The sequence below is a fragment of the Bufo gargarizans genome, chromosome 2, assembly GCF_014858855.1.
Source record: "Bufo gargarizans isolate SCDJY-AF-19 chromosome 2, ASM1485885v1, whole genome shotgun sequence".
NCBI classification, from domain to species: domain Eukaryota; kingdom Metazoa; phylum Chordata; class Amphibia; order Anura; family Bufonidae; genus Bufo; species Bufo gargarizans.
Window position 1 is genome coordinate 718,073,304 of NC_058081.1, and position 20,574 is coordinate 718,093,877.

The 20,574-nt window shown below is 41.2% G+C and overlaps 1 protein-coding gene across 1 annotated transcript in view; it reads left to right on the forward strand.

Annotated features, from left to right (window-relative positions):
* Positions 1 to 262: 262 nt before the first annotated feature.
* The window catches only part of LOC122926356 (mucin-6-like), a 50,071-nt gene continuing 29,759 nt past the window's right edge, over positions 263 to 20,574 (forward strand). The window contains exons 1-12 of the mRNA XM_044277731.1: positions 263 to 278; positions 458 to 508; positions 2,149 to 2,172; positions 5,628 to 5,669; positions 6,319 to 6,369; positions 9,192 to 9,429; positions 10,371 to 10,497; positions 11,206 to 11,293; positions 12,182 to 12,291; positions 14,178 to 14,385; positions 15,176 to 15,298; positions 16,438 to 16,558. Coding sequence (XP_044133666.1) covers positions 263 to 278; positions 458 to 508; positions 2,149 to 2,172; positions 5,628 to 5,669; positions 6,319 to 6,369; positions 9,192 to 9,429; positions 10,371 to 10,497; positions 11,206 to 11,293; positions 12,182 to 12,291; positions 14,178 to 14,385; positions 15,176 to 15,298; positions 16,438 to 16,558 — 1,199 coding nt within the window. The remainder of the gene's footprint in view (positions 279 to 457; positions 509 to 2,148; positions 2,173 to 5,627; positions 5,670 to 6,318; positions 6,370 to 9,191; positions 9,430 to 10,370; positions 10,498 to 11,205; positions 11,294 to 12,181; positions 12,292 to 14,177; positions 14,386 to 15,175; positions 15,299 to 16,437; positions 16,559 to 20,574) is intronic.

Sequence of the window (20,574 nt, forward strand, 5' to 3'; positions counted from 1 at the left end):
TGCACACATGCAGTCTTCTTCCTCTTTTCCTGTTGGTCTTTGCCATAGACAGCAGCGGACAGGAAGAGACATATCGTCGTCTCTTACAGCTGATCGGCAGGGGTCTCTGATATTGATGACCTATCCTGAGGATAAGTCATCAATAGTAATAGCCCGGACAACCCATTCACGGTTTCATTGTGGTGTACTGTATTAAGAAGTCATAGGTACTTTGTGTGCTGCTGTGTCTCTAGTAAAAGCCTGGACAACCATTTCAAAGGCTATGGGGTCTTTTGGAGGTAATTATTTTTTATTATTTTATTCTACTCATTTTGAGCTAAGAATAATTCCAATACAATGACAGTGAAAGATGTAGAGGAAAAACTGTTGAAAATGTTTTAAGACTAAATAAAAATCCAGCCAAAGATGAATAGAATGTAATAAAGCTTCAACTATTTTTCACTCTTTCCTCCCACAGCTGCATACCATGAAATAGTTGCAGATTCTTCCGGCACTTACTTAAAACCAGGTAAAGCAATTACATTTCATAAAAACACCCTTTGCATGAACGTAAGCTATGCTCTTAAAACCGTGAACAAAATTATGTTTCATATTGGAAATATTTTTCATTTAGGCTTAATCCAAAGGATTACATTGGAGAGAATTATGACAATGTCTTAACCCCTTCAAGCCTTGCACTGTAATTATATATCCTGTAGGGAAGGTAGTTCCAATGAGCTGCCGTATTATTACAGCGCAGTGAATGATAAGGCTTAGGAGCTATGCTCGTGGCATCACATGTGGGTGCCAACTGTGTCACCCTGTAGATGTTGTGGTCTCTGCGCCAACTTTGAGAAGGCATGTCCCTGAGGAGAAGTCATCTCACAAACTTGTTGCATCTATAATAACAAAATGGGTAGTTTTTTTTTATAAGCTATCCAGTTATTTTTATATGGGTTTACCATGTGCAAATTGTACAGGGTTTGGGAAAGTTAAGGAAAACAGGATCCTAAAGCAAGGTTTTTATGCTATTTTATGTGAGTTTTGCAGCTGTTTCCTCCATTGTTGTGATTTTATGGTGATTGTTGTGATTTTTTATAGACCTTTTTAGAAAAAAAAAAGCATAAAAAAAACAGCAGAGGTGAATACTGCTTAGGCCGAGTTCACACTTCAGTTATTTGGTCAGTTATTTCCATCAGAGATGGTGAGCTAAAACTAGGTGACGGTCAAAAACACAGAACAGGTGCAGATCTTTCCTTTATACCTTATCTATGAGTAGGCTTCACTGGTTTTGGCTCATAAAAACTGATGGAAATAAATGACCAAATAACTAAAGTGTGAACTTGGCCTTAGTGGTAATTGCATCTGCTAAAATTAATCAGAATGATAATTCTTTAAAATAACCGGAAAAAATATGATATGTGTATATATATGGTGTGTGTATATATATATATATATATATAGCGCGGGGATTCGCTCTGGTAGGCAGGTTAGTGGACGCAGTATAGAGGCAAAGGACCAGGTTGTAAATCACTCTTCAACATAACAGCATAACAACAAAAGTTCACCTGGTGTCCTGGTTGTCAGTTCACACCCGGCTGAATGCGCAGCCTCAGAAAGTCCACTTGCAGGCTTTAAGGCGGCCTGCACACCACCTGACAGTGCTGTCTGTTTTTCATAAGCCCGCCAAGACCCGGTCTGGAACGTGGGGAGTAGTCACCCACCCAGCACTTTGACTACTCCCAGTAAGAGCCGTCCCGGATCAGCTATTTACAGCCATACTAAAAAGCAAAGTGTCAATCAGCATTAGCTGCCGCTGACACTTGAAAATACAAGCTCTTACTTCACCGAGGCCAGGAACCTTGGTGACACATACCTACCATCAATAACGACCCCTTGTACCTTCCTACAATATATATATATATATATATATATAAAGAAAAAGAATGGTGGCACAGTCCAGACAATGAGTAGATGGGTGCAAAAACCCCAGATGGGGATAAGCCAGCCCCGTATATAAAGTAAAAAGAAAACGGGCAGCACTCCAGAAAAAATAAGTGTAGAAAAATATATAGGCTATATAAAGCTTTGCCTACTTGCATCTTACATCGCACTTAATAAGGTAGGCAGTTTAATTGGTATTTAACAATCTTTTATATCTGTTCCTAGATTCAAGTCCAAACAATAGATTGGGTGAGTATGATATTTATAGTCAGTTTGTTTTGCAGATTTGACTTATGGTTTCTCTATATCATTCTACTTTATTAAAAAATATATTCATTCTAGAAGCCATTACACCTCCTTCATATAATCCTGCTGTCTAAAGTGGCTAGCTCCTACATGGCCCCTGATGTAGCTCTGGCTACATTTACTTTTCCTGTAGTTGCACCACAGTATATTAATTATTTTATAGGCACATGTAAAACAGGGAAAATAGACATTGAAAGGGTTTTATAGTTTTTGATAAATATCACTTACCTGATAAAGATGTCGTTTCAAGTTCAAAACATTATTCAAATACGTGTTGTTAGTTTTTTGTTTTTTTAGCTGAAGATTAAAACCTAGTCCCATTTTAATTTTAAAAAAACACAACTTTTCTCCCTTATTCTTGTAAATTGTGTAAAGGAATACAAATACAGACTTATATGGGCTTATAAGGGTTTTACGGTAATTAATAAATTGCCACTAGGCGTACATGATGTCATGCTGTGAATATCAACTAGGCACAGAATTGTTCAAATAACTCCTGCATGGTCTAAGATAACTAATACAAGTTACATTTATGGGCTTCAAATTTTAGTCATTAAAGGAGTTTTGCGAGATTTTATTACTGATGGTCTATCCTCAGGATAGGTAATCAGTATCTGATCGGTGGGGGTCCATCACCCGAGACCCCCGCCAAATCAGCTGTTTCAGAAGGCACCGGTGCTCCTGCTCCTTCTCCCTGCTTAGCAATCACAGCGTCGTACATTGTATAGGGGTCGTGCTTGGTATCTCTCTCAGCCTCATTCGCTTCAATGGGGCTGAGCGCTTTACCAAGCACAGCCGCTATAATGTAGAGCACTGTACTTGGTAAGCACAAAGAAGGCTGCAGCACTCACAGGAGTGCCAATACCTTCTCAAACAGCTAATCGGCAGTGGTCCAGGGTGTCGGACCCCCACTAATACTGATGACCCATGTTGAGGATAGGTCATCAGTATCAAAATCTCAGAAAACCTATTTAAGGCTACTTTCACACTTGCGTTCGGGGCTCTGCTTGTGAGTTCCGTTTCGGGTGTCCGCCTGGCCGTGCGGAGCCAAACGGATCCGTCCAGGCTTACAATGTAAGTCAATGGGGACGGATCCGTTTGAAGTAGACACAATATGGCTCAATTTCAAACGGATCCGTCCCCCATTGACTTTCAATGTAAAGTCTGGACGGCTCCGTCTGACTAACTTTGACACTTAGAATTTTTTCTGACATATAATGCAGACGGATCCGCTCTGAACGCAAGTGTGAAAGTAGCCTAAAATGTGTGTATTTTATGGAAGGTAATGGTAATTAACTGTTTTTATTTGCCCAATACATTTAGAAAATGCTATAGACAGTACACGTTGAGGTTTTGGTAGTTTATCTCTTTATATATAACATTACAATATAACCTTCAACCTGCTTTTCTATCTACAGTATTTCAGCAGTATTTGATTCCACTTTCCAATGGTGAGTGCCTTGGCTCAAAAGGGTTCTCCGGGAATTAAGAAAATGAAAATACTTAAATATTACTTTATTATAAATATATTCCCAAATAATACCTTACATTACTCATGGTGGCTTGTTTTGTCTGGGGAGCAATCATCAGGGGAAATAAAATGGCCATGTTTACCCAGCATAGTGCCATACTTTTGGTTGTGGCTGTGCCTGGTATCACAGCTCATCCCTTGATCACTTGAACGGGTCAAAGCTCTAGAGCCTTGAGCATACACAGTCAAAAATAATGGATCTTAAATAGACATGGCTAATACGAATGCAAAATAAGCACAACGGATGCTCAAAATAGAGGATCCATTTTTTTTCTGTTTGTCAGAAGAATGGAAAACCAAACTGTGAAGTGAACCTGGCCTTACAGATGGCCATACACACTTGAATAAAAGGAGCGGGATGGTTAAACAACCTTTGAATAAAAAATCATTCGGGGAAAGATTTTTTTTTTTGCTGACACATTTTAGTCCAATATGGCCATTATGGTTATTCACACTGGCCATACAAGTTCAATAACACCTGGCGAAGGACAAGCAATCCTTTTGAGGATGTTTCATTATTATTTTTTTTGTCAGTTTAAATTTCAAACATGGCCTACATCTTCAGATACTGTTCTGTCATTGGCTGGCAAAAACAAATTTGTTAATAACATATACCCGATTGTCTGTTTTTATCTATTTGTGACTAATGTATATGGATTCCTGACATGTATCGCCTTGTGGAAAGCCCCTTAATTGGTACAAGAAGTCTTATAGGCCAGATAATGCTCCTCTGGAATTCTGGGAAGAAGATATGAAAATGATCTCTTAACAAGCTCTGCCTCCAATGCCACCAGATGTAAGGCAGTTATCTCATAAGTCAATGTTCAACTGATGAAACTCACTGATTAAGGCGCTCTCCCTAAGGAGATAAAGTACCCCCCCAAATCCTGACCTAGGCCTCTCACCCAGTTAAGGCTACTTTCACACTAGCGTTCGGCTGTCCGCTCGTGAGCTCCGTTTGAAGGGGCTCACGAGCGGACCCGAACGCAGCCGTCCAGCCCTGATGCAGTCTGAATGGATGCGGATCCGCTCAGACTGCATCAGTCTGGCGGCGTTCAGCCTCCACTCCGCTCGCCTCCGCACGGACAGGCGGACAGCTGAACGCTGCTTGCAGCGTTCGGGTGTCCGCCTGGCCGTGCGGAGGCGTGCGGATCCGTCCAGACTTACAATGTAAGTCAATGGGGACGGATCCGTTTGAAGATGCCACAATATGGCTCAATTTTCAGGCGGATCCGTCCCCCATTGACTTTACATTGAAAGTCTGGACGGATCCGTACGAGGCTATTTTCACACTTAGCTGTTTATATGCTAAAATAATGCAGACGGATCCGTACTGAACGGAGCCTCCGTCTGCATTATTATGATCGGATCCGTTCAGAACGGATCCGATCGAACGCTAGTGTGAAAGTAGCCTAAGAAAGTACTCTCTGCTGTGAACTGATGAGGGGCAATCACCCCAAAATCGCCCTCTGCAGATGAGATACTGGCTTATTTAATATCCAAGTCATATCTCAAGACCTCTTAAAAGGTCAAAAATTGACTTATAACGTACCTTACATCTGGTAGCATCAGAGGCAGAGCATGCTAAGAGCCATTTGTATACCTTTATCTCTGGATTTTTGACACTAACAATCAACTCCTGGAAACCGACCAGTAGATAGAGAAAGATCCTGCGTCATGAAAAGTTACCCAAGTATTCAGTAGTAGTTATCTTTGCTCACATAGTAATGTTATAACACCTGTAATTCTACAAATACCATATACTGTAGTTGTTTTTTTTTTAAAGGTCTAATAATCCATTCTAACTAAACGGTTCAGTAGTTCAGAATCTGGAGAATAACTTTTGCCTTCACTTTTACATTTATAGATACCACAGATCTAATAGAAGCAGAATATGATTCTACTGATGGTAAGTGGAACTGTATCATATTAACCAGTTCATGACACTGTATTGTGATAGTATGGGAAAGATAGAAAGAGAAAGATAGAAAGATAGATAGATCCAATGACGTATCCAGTATGGGTATTCAGTATCCAGTGATGGGTATTGGCAACCATCTTTGTAAGATAGGCCCTTATGAAGATAATGTTGGTAGTGCATCATCTATATTTAAAACCAGCACTTCTATAGTACAGTTTGGATAGATATGCTTGTGGCAATAAGCGCATGTGGACCCACAGTACGCACCTTGGTAGGGTTGGCCAACAAGAATACGAGTAGACACTTACGCTGGGTTCACACCTGAGCGTTCTGAAAGGAGCGCTCTGTATGCGCGATTGTACCGGAGTTTGCAGTGGCGCATACAGAGACAAGCGAACACCCATTGTCGCGCGTTCCCGAAAGTCTATGTACGGGAATGCGCGACAAGACGCCCCAATGAAGCTCATGTACTTCTTGGGGCGTCGGGCGTTTTACAGCGCGATCGTACACGCTGTAAAACGCCCAGGTGAGAACCATTCCCGTAGGGAATCATTGGTTTCTCCTTGTAGAGCGTTTTACAGTTTTTATCAGTGGGTAATGGAAATAAGTGTCTAACTTTTTGGATTTTTCCCCCCAGATAATTACATTATTGGTGGTCTTGGAATAGGCCCTGCAAACTTCTCAAGCTGTAAGTTGGACACTTCCTTAAAGATAAAAACTTATTCGGTTTACTAGGGGTTACGATCTAATAGTTCTCCAGTTTTACCATTCTGAGAAAGTGACTAAAATAATCCAGAATAAACCATTTTACAGTCAGGTCTGTTCCATCCTTGCAACATAAAAAATATCACACACTTGTTGTAAACTTTACATCTACAAGAAAACATGTTGCGACTTTAGCAAAAGTTATTTGGGCATGAATATAATTATGGTAAATTCGTTGTTTTAAAAAAAAAAATACTGCAGAGACAAGAGTTGGGTTGTAAGAGTCACTGTTAAAATAAGTTTGACTGAATTTTACTGCTGTCATGCCTCTTCATGGGTCACAGAATGTAAACTCTTTTTAACACGGGAGGGGCTATCTTTTTCTCTTGCTCAATACATTCGTTTGCTTTGTATGACCTGCTAGGAAGATAAGAGAAGGAACACTGCTCTGCTTACTTTTCACTGTCACTTTTTCAATTCTGACAGCCTGACAGATCAAGCATCTGTCAGCAGATTTGCACCTATGACACTGGCTGACCTGTTACATGTGTTCTTGGCAGCTGAAGGCATCTGTGTTGGTCCCATCTTCATATGTGTCCACATTGGTGAGAAAAATGAAGTTTTAATACATGCAAATGAGCCTCTAGGAGCAACGGGGGCGTTGTTTACACCTAGAGGGTCTGTTCTTTCTGCAACTTTCGTGCCCTCTACACTTTAATTGACAGGACCAGGCATAATGAAGTTTTCACTGCCAGGTCAATCAAAGTGGAGAGGATGCGGCAGTTGCAGAGAGAGCAGAGCCTCTAGGTGTATTGACAACGCCCCCGTTGCTCCTAGAGGCTAATTTGCATATAATAAACATCATATTTCTTATATGAACATGAGACCAACACTGATGTCTTCAGCTGCCAAGTGCACATGTAACCGGTCAGCCGGTGTCATAGGGACAAATCTGCTGACAGATGCCCTTTATCAGATAAAATTATTTTAATATTGACCCCTATAGACAGAAATCGGAGTGAAAGTACATATTAAATAAAATACTGTGAAAAGTTTTTTAGACAGCCGCCCTCAACAACAGTGAAAAATTGTCTTCTTAAAGGTGAGGAGGCTCAAATTTGTCTAGAAAGTTGTGCCTTTTTCTGACACATTTTCAGCAAAATTATGTCTTATCTACTGTGGGACGTATTTATTCCCATTTGAAGCAAGATATATAGCCATTTGCACCATGCACATCAGTTTCTAAAAGTGGAGTTGCACCACCAATTTCTGGGGTAAATTATAGTAAATCTGCCAGGACATGGGAAGCCACAACCGCTGTCATTTTTGCAAAAGTAGCAAGAACAATGTAAAATTGAATTGTAAAATAGCTCTTGTGCAACAAAACAAAATGTAAATTTTGTATGCTATAAAAATATAGCTTCTGATAAAGTGTACCAAATATGCTTCCACATTCCCTGAGGAAGCCACTACTAAATACATATAGCGTATACAGCACTAGTTTAAAGGAAATGTGTCATCAGAAAATGACCTATGTCTGTTTAAATCACATTCTGATGTTTAACATATTTGAAAAAAATTTGGGTCGTTACTTTACATTTTACATGTCAATACCTACATTTAAACAAAAACCATTTCCTACAGTTTTTGCACTGGCCAATACACCTAATAATACATGCCACCTCTATGTCTGTACAGATCACCTTACTGCAGTTATCTTCTTATCTATACACAAAGGTGATATCAGAATGATAGATAAGACAGCATCCATTCAAGATAGGTGACTGTCAGAGCGTTATCTGTTCTTTCCTTGTGTGTTGACATCTGCACAGGTCACAGAGCATGCCTAAAAAACTCTCCCATAGAAGTCAATGAGGTCCCCTCCTGACCATTGTGTCTGGCCCATGGGGCTGCTCTAAAGCAATTTTCTTAATGCTTTGTAAAGGCTGTTTTAGAACAACTCAGGCCAAATGGCCGCCCCCATAATCATGGTAAGGAAATAGAATAAAAAATCAGCAATCATAAAATCAGATTAGAAAAAAAAGGATATGTGTCGATATCTGCTTTTAACTGGAAGACAACATTTTTGGTGACACTTTTCCTTTAAGGCTAAATGTTTGGTCTCCTGCTGTCTGAGGCTGTTGGCAACCCAGGAGACAATTTTCTCAATTTATAAGCCTAAAAATTCTAAATACAATATATGTCTAAAAATTATATAAAAATAAATTACTGCCAAAAATTTTATTCAATGAATAAAAAAAGGTTATAGCCCTTAAACTAACACATGTAAAACAACTAAACTGTGTCTGGTCCCGAAGACCAGAATTACCCTGGTTCTGAACTGGTTAAAAGCATTAGGTCATTAACCCATTGATGTAAATGTTATGGCCTTACCCTGGGTTCACACCTGAGCGTTTTACAGCGCGTTCAAACGCGCTGTAAAACGCTTAAGACATGAAAACCAATGCTTCCCTATGGGAAGGGTTCACACCTGGGCGTTTTACAGCGCGTACGAACGCGCTGTAAAACGCCCGACGCTCAAACAAGTACTTGAGCTTCTTTGGGGCGTTTTGACGCGCGTTTGTGGCCATAGGACACTGCAGTCAATGACACAAACGCGCGTCAAACGCGCGTTTACTATTACAAAAAACGCGCATAAAAACGCGCGACAAAAACGTGCGTAAAACGCGCGTTTGAGGAACGCTCAGGTGTGAACCCAGGGTTAGGGATTTACAGGATTGAGTTGACCACTATGTAGAGATAGCTGCCACATAATCTAATCTAATTTATCACTTATGTCTTCAGGTTCCGATAAAGGAATTTGTTCCACATGGGGGAACAATCATTTTTCTACCTTTGACAATGATCTCTATGAGTTCAGAGGATCCTGCAACTATATTTTTACTACTGTCTGTAACAGTAACACCCCTGAATTCAACGTCCAAGTTCAGCGATCCAGTGGGTCGTCCATTACAAGAATTATGATACAGGTTGGAACCATCAATGTGGTCGTCAGTGGAAACACCATAACAATAATGGGAAAGTAAGTCTACAAGCCTAAATACCTAGTCCTTTATTGTTACAATCTTATAGGACTTAAAGGGAATCTGTCACCAGTTTTACAGTTTCTACACTTACGAATGTATTTTCTTTCCATGTCCGTTCTGGGAAACTTTCTAGGTCCGCAAAAACAACGAAAGTTACTACGTGTGCATTCCGTTTCCGTATGTCTGTTCCGCAAAAAAAACATGTCCTATTATTGTCCACATTACGGACAAGTATAGGATTGTTCTATTAGGGGCCAGCTGTTCCGTTCTGCAAAATACAGAATGCACACGGATGTCATCCTTTTTTTGCGGACCGCAAAATATATACGGTCGTGTGCATGAGCCCTAAGGGCAACATTAACTAGTGACAGATTCCCCTTAGCACTTTGTATAACTGACCCAGTCATTTTTGCTAAAATCTTGTGCTAAACAGCCTGTCCTGATATTCATGAGCTCACGGCTCTCTCCACCCATCTGCTGCTGATTCACATAGAAAAAAACGTGTCAATCAGAGGCAAGTGGGCGGGGAGAGCCGTGAGCTCATGAATATCAGGACTCATTGGCATGTGCTGGAGCTGTTAGAACCTAGCAGCACAAAACTGGTGACAGATTCCCTTCACGTTTAGGTCTCATGCACACAATTGTATTTTTCAAAAAATGCGGATCGGACACAGACCCATTTATTTCTATGGGTGCACAAAGTAAAAAAAAAAAACGGACACCACATCCACATGTCCATTCCACAAATTATAGAACATGTCCTCTTCTTGTCCATTTTGCGAAAAAGAATAGTCATTTCTATTGATGGAAGTGAGAAAAATGTGGTTTGCACATGGAAGGTATCCGTATGGAAAAGGCTGTGTGCGTGAGGACTTATGTACAGTTCCACAATTAAGCCACTTTTTTTACTGACTTTGCGCTGTTTTATTCTTCCAAGGAAAATAAGTTTACCGTACTCCACAAGTGGAATTGAACTTTTCAAAACTGGAGCCATAACAAAACTTTTTACTAAGCAAAAAGGATTTGAGCTAACAGTGACCTGGAGCGGTAACAGCAATCTTATGGTAAGTTAGATGTATGGTATATATGGCAACTAGAAAATGTTGTATTAGAGGATACAGAGGCAAAAGTCACCCGGGCCCTAGTGCCTTAAGGAGCCTAGCAGCGATTCACCCCATATCAAAACTGGCTTAGTTGCCCATAGCAAGAAATCAGATTCCACCTTTTAATTTCCATAGGAGCCGTGAAAAATTAAAGGTGGAACCTGATTAGTTGCTGTGGGCAGCTAAACTATTTTTTCTTTACACCAGTTGAGGGCAAATGAATTCTACAAAATTGAAAGCTACTTACCTGTTAATCATTGGGTTCTAGCTCCATTTTATAAACCACATACTGTTATCTTTCATTGCACAAATACCCAATAATAATATGAACTTATTAATTCAACCTAAAAGTATAGACACCTCATTAAAAACTCAGACTGCTATTATAGTGCTAAAAACACCAGACGCTACCATGGTGTAAATGTACTGCACGACGTTCCCTAATATGGCGACTCTGTGCTCAAGCGTCTTTCATTATGCCTGTAATCAAAAATTTGATTCGGCTGCTTCACCAAATTTCACAAAGAAATTTCACAAAGACTGTATCCTACTTGAAAGTCTTCTATATACTAGTTGCTATAGGAGTCTGTAATTTATAGGACTAGGAAGTTGGAACCAAAGCAGGCTCTTTTGATTTTTACTTGAAATTTCTTATTTCTTGACAAACAGGTGGAATTAGACAGGAAATACATGAATAGAACTTGTGGACTTTGCGGAAACTTTAATGGCATTCACAAAGATGATTTTGCAGCGAACGGTACGTTTTTTTTAATTTACATTTTAATCTTTGGAATTACATAGGAACATGGTTTGTAAGGCTGAAAGAAAATACATATGTCCATCCAGTTCAGACTATTATCCTCCAAAGTTGGTCCTGGGGGAAGCAAAAAACCCCATGAGGTAGAAGCCAATTTTCTTCATCTTAGGGAAAAAATTCCTTCCCGACTCCAAATCAGGAAATCAGAATAACTCCCTGGATCAATAACCCTTCTCCAGAATTCTAGTAACTATAACCTGTAATATTATAACTCTCCAGAAATTCAACCAGGACCATCTTGAAATCTTGTAGTCAGTTTGCCATCACCACCTCTTCTGGCAGAGAGTTCCATAGTCTTACTGCTCTTACAGTAAACAGCCCTCTTCTAACTTGGTGTAGAAACCTTTTTACCTCTACACGTATAGGATGTCCCCTGGTCATAGATACAGCCCTGGGTATAAAAAGGTCCTAGTAGACCTTTGATATATTTATACGCAGAACATTCATGGCAAAGCAGCTCATGTTGCTCCTATAGGACCAGGCATGAATGAGGACCTTCATACTCATGCCTACAAGTTACAGAGGTATTTTTTTTTTTGCAATGACCGTTGTCTGTTTCCTATTAATTTCTACCATTACTCCACACAAAAATATTTAAAAAAATTATCCTTTTAGATGGTAATATTGTATTTCAAGTCGTTTATTCTGCATGTTTCATTTACTTGGAATGTGAGAGGGAGACACAAATTACAATTATGGGGTACAGAGAATCTAAATTATAAAAGGCAAACAGAGAAAACTCTGAAATTTAAATGTTTAAATCATAGTTTATGAAATGCATTTACTCTTCGCCACTGTAAGTAACCTTAATTGTATATATTTTCTTAGGAAAAATGTTGACACCTTATCAATACGCCAACTTGCAACAGATGGATGATCCTAATGAAATTTGTCCTCTTCATGTGCCACAGACAAACAGCTTAGATAGCAAACAATATGTAAGTGAAATTTTTTAGTGACAGACTCACAAGATTGCATTGAAAATTGGTCTTCTGATGGGGGGGGGTCCTCAAACAACATAATATATGGTGGAACTGAAAATGTAACAGGGAATATGATCTGGATAGAGGTGTGGTCAAAAGGGAGGTGGTATTTTAGAGAGGTTTCAATGTTTTCCCTGTATACTTGTCTTTTCCTTATTATTTGTCCACCTCACTGAGGTGGTCGCACACGCTCAGTTTAAAACTTCAACTGCCACCAGCCGTATCTCGTGTTAGAAGCTGTGGTAGATACAGGGAGAGAGCTGCTGCAGAAAAGACACACATTCCTGAGCTGCTGCCTGAAATAAATCTAGCAGAATAACTCGAGCCATAAATGGGAGATCTCTGGATCCATGTGTTGTACAGGGCTGGTTATAGCTCTGTTAGGGAGAAATTGTCATGTAATATATGATGTCTGAATTTCATTTTTACATCAACCATAGCAGAACCCTTTTAAATTCCAGAGTTTAAAACGGCATCAATAATTGAGATAGCAAAGATAATACGGGAAAAAAATGTAGTAAATGTACTTTGATTAAAAATATCCTACTATTTTTCCATCCTGCTCCTATGTAGGCCTCTGTACATTCATGATTATAGGTAACACAGTCTAAGGGCTCATGCACATGGCCGTTGCCCATCCGTGGCCGTATTGCGGCCCTCAAACAGCACCGGCCGTGTGCACCTTGCATCACGGATGCAGACCCATTCACTTGAATGGGTCCTCAATCCTGGAGATGCTGTGCAGTGCGGAACGGATGCACAGATCGGAAGCCCACGGAAGCCCTACAGAGTGTTTCCAGGGGTTTTCTGTCCGTGTCTCCGCACCGCAAAAAAGTAGTGCATACACTATAGTTTCGCGGTGCGGACAGTCGCATTGCGGTCTGCAGCTCGGGCCCGGCCGGCACTCGTTCATGTGCATGAGCCCTAATCCTGTAGTCATGAATTACTCTCTCCTATATAGTGACATAGTTGAGTCAGGTACATCTACCGTAGTTCAACCTAAAGTGTTTACCCAAAGGAAGCCAAATGCGCCCATGAGGCTGCAACCAATTGCCTTATATTCGTTCAAAAAAATTCCTTCCAAACTACAAATATCAGAATAATTCCCCAGATCCATGATCAATCTCTATGCCCTTTTTTAAATAATCCTTAGACGTCCAATAAGGGGTAGATGGAAGAGAGTAGGGCTAGGGCTACACTGCAACATGTGTCGCGCAACATTGATGTTGCACCAATGTCACGCAACCATTTTTATAATGATAGTCTATGGTGACATGCAGAGACTGCGACGCGACAGTCGCCGAATAATCCATCTTGGACTGCGACACCATAGACTAATTTTAAAAATTGTCGCACGACATTGGTGCGACAAAATGTTGCGCGACACATGTCATCGTGTAGCATTAGCCTAACACATGGCTACACAGGGTTCTTTTTGTAGTCTGTAACCATGGATAACAATAGGTCTGCATAGGAGCACATACATATGTACACATAACACAGTTTGGTATTTTAACCAATACCAGTTGCAAAGTTGCTTCATTGTTTACATTAGGTGCAACTGTCTGTAGAGGTGGACAGACCACTAGTAGTGGTTTCTTTAAAATGAAGGGCAACCACAAATTATGATTTTAACAATTTTAAGGAAAGAATCGCTTTTGCCGGTGCAATGTTATTGCCTTCTGTATATTTTCCTGAACATCAAAGTTCCCCATGGTCTAAGCATTGTTGCTACCTTGTCAGGGTTGACATAGTGTGATAAAATTGAGCTTCCTGATGGAGCTTTATACATGATCCATTGCCTTTATGTAATGTTACTATATTCTTTCAACTCTTTTTAGGTAAGTGAATGTTTAGATCTTCTGCAGCAAGTTTCCTCTGAATGTCTGGTAGACAAGACCCAATTTCTAAAAAGGTGCCAACAAGACCTGCAACAGTGTGATGTTCCTGGAGACAAAAACTGTGCATGTGCCACCCTCTCAGAGTACTCCACCAGATGTGCCCTTTGCTTCCAACCAATAAACAACTGGAGAAACAAGAACTTATGTCGTGAGTACTCAAAACAATAGTTTTGGCAAAAGGCAAACTCATAGATAGGCTTTTCTTTGCCTTGGGCATAGATTCATACCCTGCCACCAAACCTTCCCACCCCTACTACCAGAGCACATTTCCCACCATTACCTAAAATAATTATAGTCCATTTGTCTAGTACTGCAAATGTTGCCTAACACAGTACAATGGAATCAAGCACCATGCTTACAATGTAGTTCGGAAGACAAAGAACCCGGGCGTAGAACATCACGTAAAAATCACAAAAGGAAGTATAACCACATAGTTTGCAGGAGGGATATAACATATACAATTACAAGACAATATGTGATCAAGTAGGTGACATTCAATAGTTTCAGGATAATTTCACATTTTGCCTGTATTGTGGCAGGCTTACGTTGCTATATTTTGCAATTCATCATTTTGCGTGCCATTTCCTTGATGTGACAGTACTGTTGTCACACCTGTGTTGATCAATGATTGACTCAAAGCTGACTTTATTAATCAGTTATGCAAACGAAATGCCCTTTAAATGAATCCTCAGTATATACCGTATATACCAGAATATAACCACAGGGGTTGCAGAATTTCCAATGCCCCCAGGCTCTGAATGTCCACCTGCCATATTAAGCAACCAGTGCTATGAGTGACTCAAGAGAGTTGGGGGCCCAGCTACAGATTTTGTTCATTCAGTAAAATAAAATGTTCCTCATGGTCTTCACCCTTTTATATGATCTTCTCACTGATGCTGAAGTTGTATTTAAGTACTGTCTTGTGTTCTCTTATACAGCTTTGGACACATGTCTGTCCAACCAGATTTATGAAGAATGTGCAAGTCCATGTAGTCCTACATGCTCCAACCCCCAATACACCTGTAATTCACACTGCGTGTACGGATGCTTCTGCCCACAAGGTAATACAGTGCGAAAGGTGCAGAGACTAAGGGAAAAGCTGGCAGTCACTGACCTGGGTTTTTACTGTCTATCCTGCTTTATAATCCTTTTACGCAAGTGATTATACTTTGACTAGTTAAGGAAAATGTGTATGTAAATATGGGTAGCTTAGGTTGTGGCAACTAACCAAAATTTTGGCACAGGATTCTGGCGTAAGTTAATCCAAGTAGTCTAAAGGTGTGCCATATTTATTACCCAGCACCAGCCACATCTGGTGGAACTTTAGAGTGTCTATCAAATTTACACTGTCTAAAAATTTTACAGTATTAGTAAATCTGCTCCAATGTGTGTATGAAAACAGCTAAGCAGGCTGTGCCATTGTTGCTTCGGAAATGGTATAGCAAAGCCCACATCAGCTGTTCCTGCAGCTCCGATCCCCCCTGGCCACCTCATCCAGGTTGGAAGAGGTTGATGTAGGAGAAATGCTGAAATGGGAACGACCCTTTAACCAACTTTAATTTTAAAAAGTTTTCCGAAAGTTTAATATCCTCAAAATAGGTAATCAATATATGATAGGTGTGGGTCCGACTTCCATCACTCTTGCGGATCAGCTGTTTGAAGAGGCCGCGGCCTTATGGGGAGCACTATGGGCTCTTCCATGGCCAGTGAGGTCACGTTCATTGATTACATGGCCTAGGCGCATCTCAATCCCATTCAAGTGAATGCGCCTGGGCTGCAATACCAAGCAGAACCATTATACAATGTAAGGTGCTGTTTTTGGTAAGCTGTGAGGAGACTGCAGCTGATTGATCAGACCACCACTGATTATAGGATAGGCCATCCAATATTAAACCCTTGGAAAACTCCTTTAACTCTAGTTCAGAAAGCAGGAACAGAATCCCAGGGCTGTGTTCAATGGGCTCTCTAATTTAGAAAATTTCCATACATCCAATTCCAGGAATTCTGAGTAAATAGATGGGGGTCAATATCTCTTTGCCCTGTCTAGAATTACACAGACACCCCATTGTTATGCCAGGTTTCCACAACCAATCACAGTACAGCTTGTGATTTTTCATACCAGTTCATGAAAAGAAAGGTCCATTGTGTACATTTTCTGCCTAAAATAACATGACATTATCATAATTTATTAATTTTTCAGGCACCGTCCTTGATGATCTCTCCAAAAATTTCACCTGTGTCTCTGTCAGCGACTGTCCTTGTTTTTATAACGGACAGGTCTACAGCCCAGGAGATCATATAAGCACCGAGTGCAGTCTTTGGTAAGTGATAGAAAATGTTGAAAGCTATTTGATCCATTGGCATACTTGCCGACATCTTAGTTGGTGCATTTTGGGCATGCAAGCCCGGTAAAGGTAAACCCACCCAGGACCTCCAATTATAAGGGGTGAGGGGGGCTTACACAACTACACAAATTTTGCCTGGGATAGACCAAATTTGCTGGGACTGTCTCTGAAAATTAGGGACTGTTGGTAATTATGTCTTCTATGTCAAGTGCTTCAATTTGTATCGAAGGGACAGACAATTGATAGACTTTCCCAATCACTTCAAGACATGGTCACATAAATGATGTGACTGGAGTTGTTAATTGTCCATAAAGTCCTGGACAGGCTGTAAAATTAGGGACTTTTTCAGAGTCTGTGAAAGAATTGATATGTTTGGATATATAGATTAAACCGTGGTTTTCCAATCTGTCTTTAAAATAAGTCATCTAGAAAAAATAAATAAATAGGTTGTCAACAACCCCTGGGGTCCTATGTGCCCCTGAACATAAAAAAAAAAAATGGATTGTCCAACCTTGGATCCAACAACCCCTGGTGTCCTAACCTGTGCACCTGAACATAAAAAAAACCCTCTCCTCTAAATTCTGAACTCTAAAAGACTGTTCATCTGTTCCTGGATACTTCTGGTCCCAGCAGGACCAGAAAGCACTTTAGTCCCATGTCTGCTGTGGCCAATTACCGACCCCAGCAGGCACAACACTGCGAGCTAGCATTCAAGCCGCTGTGACCACTGAGGACTGTAAGAGGCCACAGTGGTCACAGGACCAAGCAGCTTCCTGGTCCTGCAGGGACTGTAAGCGGATAGGAATGGAGCAGTGGCAGGAATGCAGACAGGCGAGTCGTTTTTCAGTGTTTAGGGGCACAGCTTAGGATCCCAGGGGATGTCGGGTCCAAGGCCAGACAACCCTTTTAAGGTCGGTAACCCTGCCTGTGTCACAACAGTAACCTTCAGTAAGAGTTATCCAGTAATATACAGCATATGGAAAAAGTAAGGCTACTTTCACACTAGCGGCACGGACCTCTGGCAGGCTGTTCCGTCGGGTGAACAGCCTGTCGGATCCGTTCTGCCATTAGTGACCGTGTGCCTTCGGACTGCCGCTCTGTCCCCATTGACTATAATGGGGGCATGGGCGGAGTTCCGGCGAGGCACGGCAGAGCATGGCGAGAGGCTGCCGGAATAAATGTCGGACAGGTCGTAGATTTATTCCGGCAGCCTCTCGCCGTGCGCTGCCGTGCCTCGCCGGAACTCCATCTCCGCCCCCAATATAGTCAATGGAGACGGAGCGGCAGTCCGGGGGAACATGGTCACTAGCAGCAGGCTGGATCACCCGACGGAACAGCCTGCCGGAGGTCAGTGCCGCTAGTGTGAAAGTAGCCTAAGTGTGCCTTCACACGCTGCTGAAAAATTCCACCATAAAATTTGCAACATCAATACATCTACCACGTTATCCTATGGCAAACTGAGTGGAAATCACTGCAGAAAAATCTGCAACAAAATCCGCATGGAATGTTGTTGCAGATTTCTCCTCAATGTTTTCTACTGCAGAGTCAGTTTTGCCATTGAATTCAATGGAGAGATACAGGAGATCGGCATCATACTTCACACCCAAAAAATCTGAAACCATCCTGTGGATTTTCTGTCAGAATTTTCTGCAACCTAATAGCCCTTGGGATACAAAATAATGCCGCCATACACGTCAATTACTTGTAGTTTATGTCTGATATCATCTATGGTTACACATTTCCATATCCTGACCTAAGCTCATCAACTGGGTATAAGAAAGTTTTTATTCAATCAGTTGGGGAGATTTCGCAAAACTGGTGTAAAAGGAAAACTCACTTAGTTGCCTATAGCAACCAATCCGATTCCTCCTTTCATTTTACAGAGCTCCTTTGGAAAATGAAAGGTGGAATCTGATTGGTTGCTCTGGGCAACTAAGCCAGTTCTACTTAACACTGGTTTTAATAAACTTCCTTCAATGCCTTCTGTCTGTAATTTTAGTTTCACTCTTCCTGTAGAAGAAAAATAACGAGGCAGGTTTATGAAGAATTGGTCACAGCCGCAGCCACCAATCACAACATAGCTTTAATTTCCTATAATGCTCTTGAAAAATGAAAGGTCAACTGTGATTGGTTACTATGGGCAACAGAAACTATTTTCTTTTTAGACAGTTTCATAAATCTCCAAAAAGTTTTTTTTTTTATGTTGGCTTGGGTTCAGCCATATTGAATACGTTTATTTCCTTTCTGCATTGTGTGTATAGAAAGTACAACACGGTGTGTGTTTTTGGCAACTGCAATAGATGGTAGCCGAAGGGGTTTTCTGGGAGTACAATATTGCTGACTTTTCATCAATGTTAGATTGCTGGGGGTTTGACTTCCAGCGACCCCACTGACCAGCTGTTTGAAGAGGCCACGGCCCACCAGTGAGCGCAGCACATTTAGTACAGCGCCGTACATTGGATAGTGGCTGTGCTTGGTATTGCAGCCTAGGCTCATTCACTTGACTATGACTGCGCTGCGTCTAGGCCATGTGACCGATGTACATAGGAAGAGGCCACCGCAGTGCTGCACTGTAGGCTCTTCAAAAAGCTGATTGTCTGGGTGCCCCCACCATAAGACATTGATGACATCACCTGAAAATTGGCCATCAATATTTTTCTACCAGAAAAGCCCTTTAAAGGGGTTATCCCATGAGTAATGTAAAAAAACTAAAATCACATATCATATAGCACATGACAATACCTTTCTAACAAAGCTAGAACCAGCCCTGGATCCAGAGATCTCCTCATTAATGGCTCCAATTGCGCTTCTAGATTTATTTATTGCTGGCAGCTCAGGGGGCATGTCCGTTCTCGAGGGGGGGGGGGTGTCCTTCCTGCTGCAGCTGAAGGATGGAACTAAGGCTACTTTCACACTAGCGTTCGGCTGTCCGCTTGTGAGCTCCGTTTGAAGGGGCTCACAAACGGACCCGAACGCTTCCGTCCAGCACTAATGCATTCTGAGTGGATGCGGATCCTCTCAGAATGCATCAGTCTGGCGGCGTTCAGCCTCCGCTCCGTTCAGCAGGCGGACACCTGAACGCTGCTTGCAGCGTTCAGGTGTCCGCCTGGCCGTGCGGAGGCGTGCGGATCCGTCCAGACTTAAAATGTAAGTCAATGGGGACGGATCCGTTCAGAACGCTAGTGTGAAAGTAGCCTAAGCATGTACGTCAACTTCAGTGAGCTGGACAGAGGATTTTGAAAAAGGGCAAACAGCAGGTGGCGCCATACAAATAGATTTCAGTGAATAAGTCAGGTGGCTATATTAAATCTTTAATTATATTGAATTTCAAAAGTATTCAGATCCAGGTGCTGGTTTGAAAAATGTATAATATTTTTTGTGAGACAACCCCTTTAAAAATCAATCTCATAGACTATACATAGACCCCCACTGACCTGCGAGTTTCATACAGAGCCTTGTGTGTGTATAAGGTATCTCTCCCCATTCAAGCTGAACCAAGCATGCATGTGTATGGATGGGGGGTCAGGCAAGATAGCCTTTTTTTTTTTTTTTTTTTTACATTATAAATCACTCTCCATGCCAATAAACACTAGCTGTCTTACAATTTGTTCCGTTGGCCTCACCCTTCACAGCGAGTCACAGCGTCCTTATCCGCCTGATATTAGAATATTATGACAAGTAGTGGGAAATATGTTAATCTCTCAATTCTGTCATGAGACACGAGAGTTCCCAGCAGCCAAGTAATAATTTCTCAGAGAAGTGGATGCATTCATATATTTATAGCTTGGCTCAGGGCACTATTATTGGGTTACAAGTTTCCATTGCCTCCAGACCTGTGAGGTTCTTGTTTTGCTCAATTATCCATGATTAAGTCTTGAGAAATAAAACCACAAAGGACACGGACAATAGTCCCCACCTAGCGAGTGTAAAAGATTCCTTATTTGCTAATACAACTCAGTGCATTTGTGTTTGTGCACTGCATGGAAACTAAT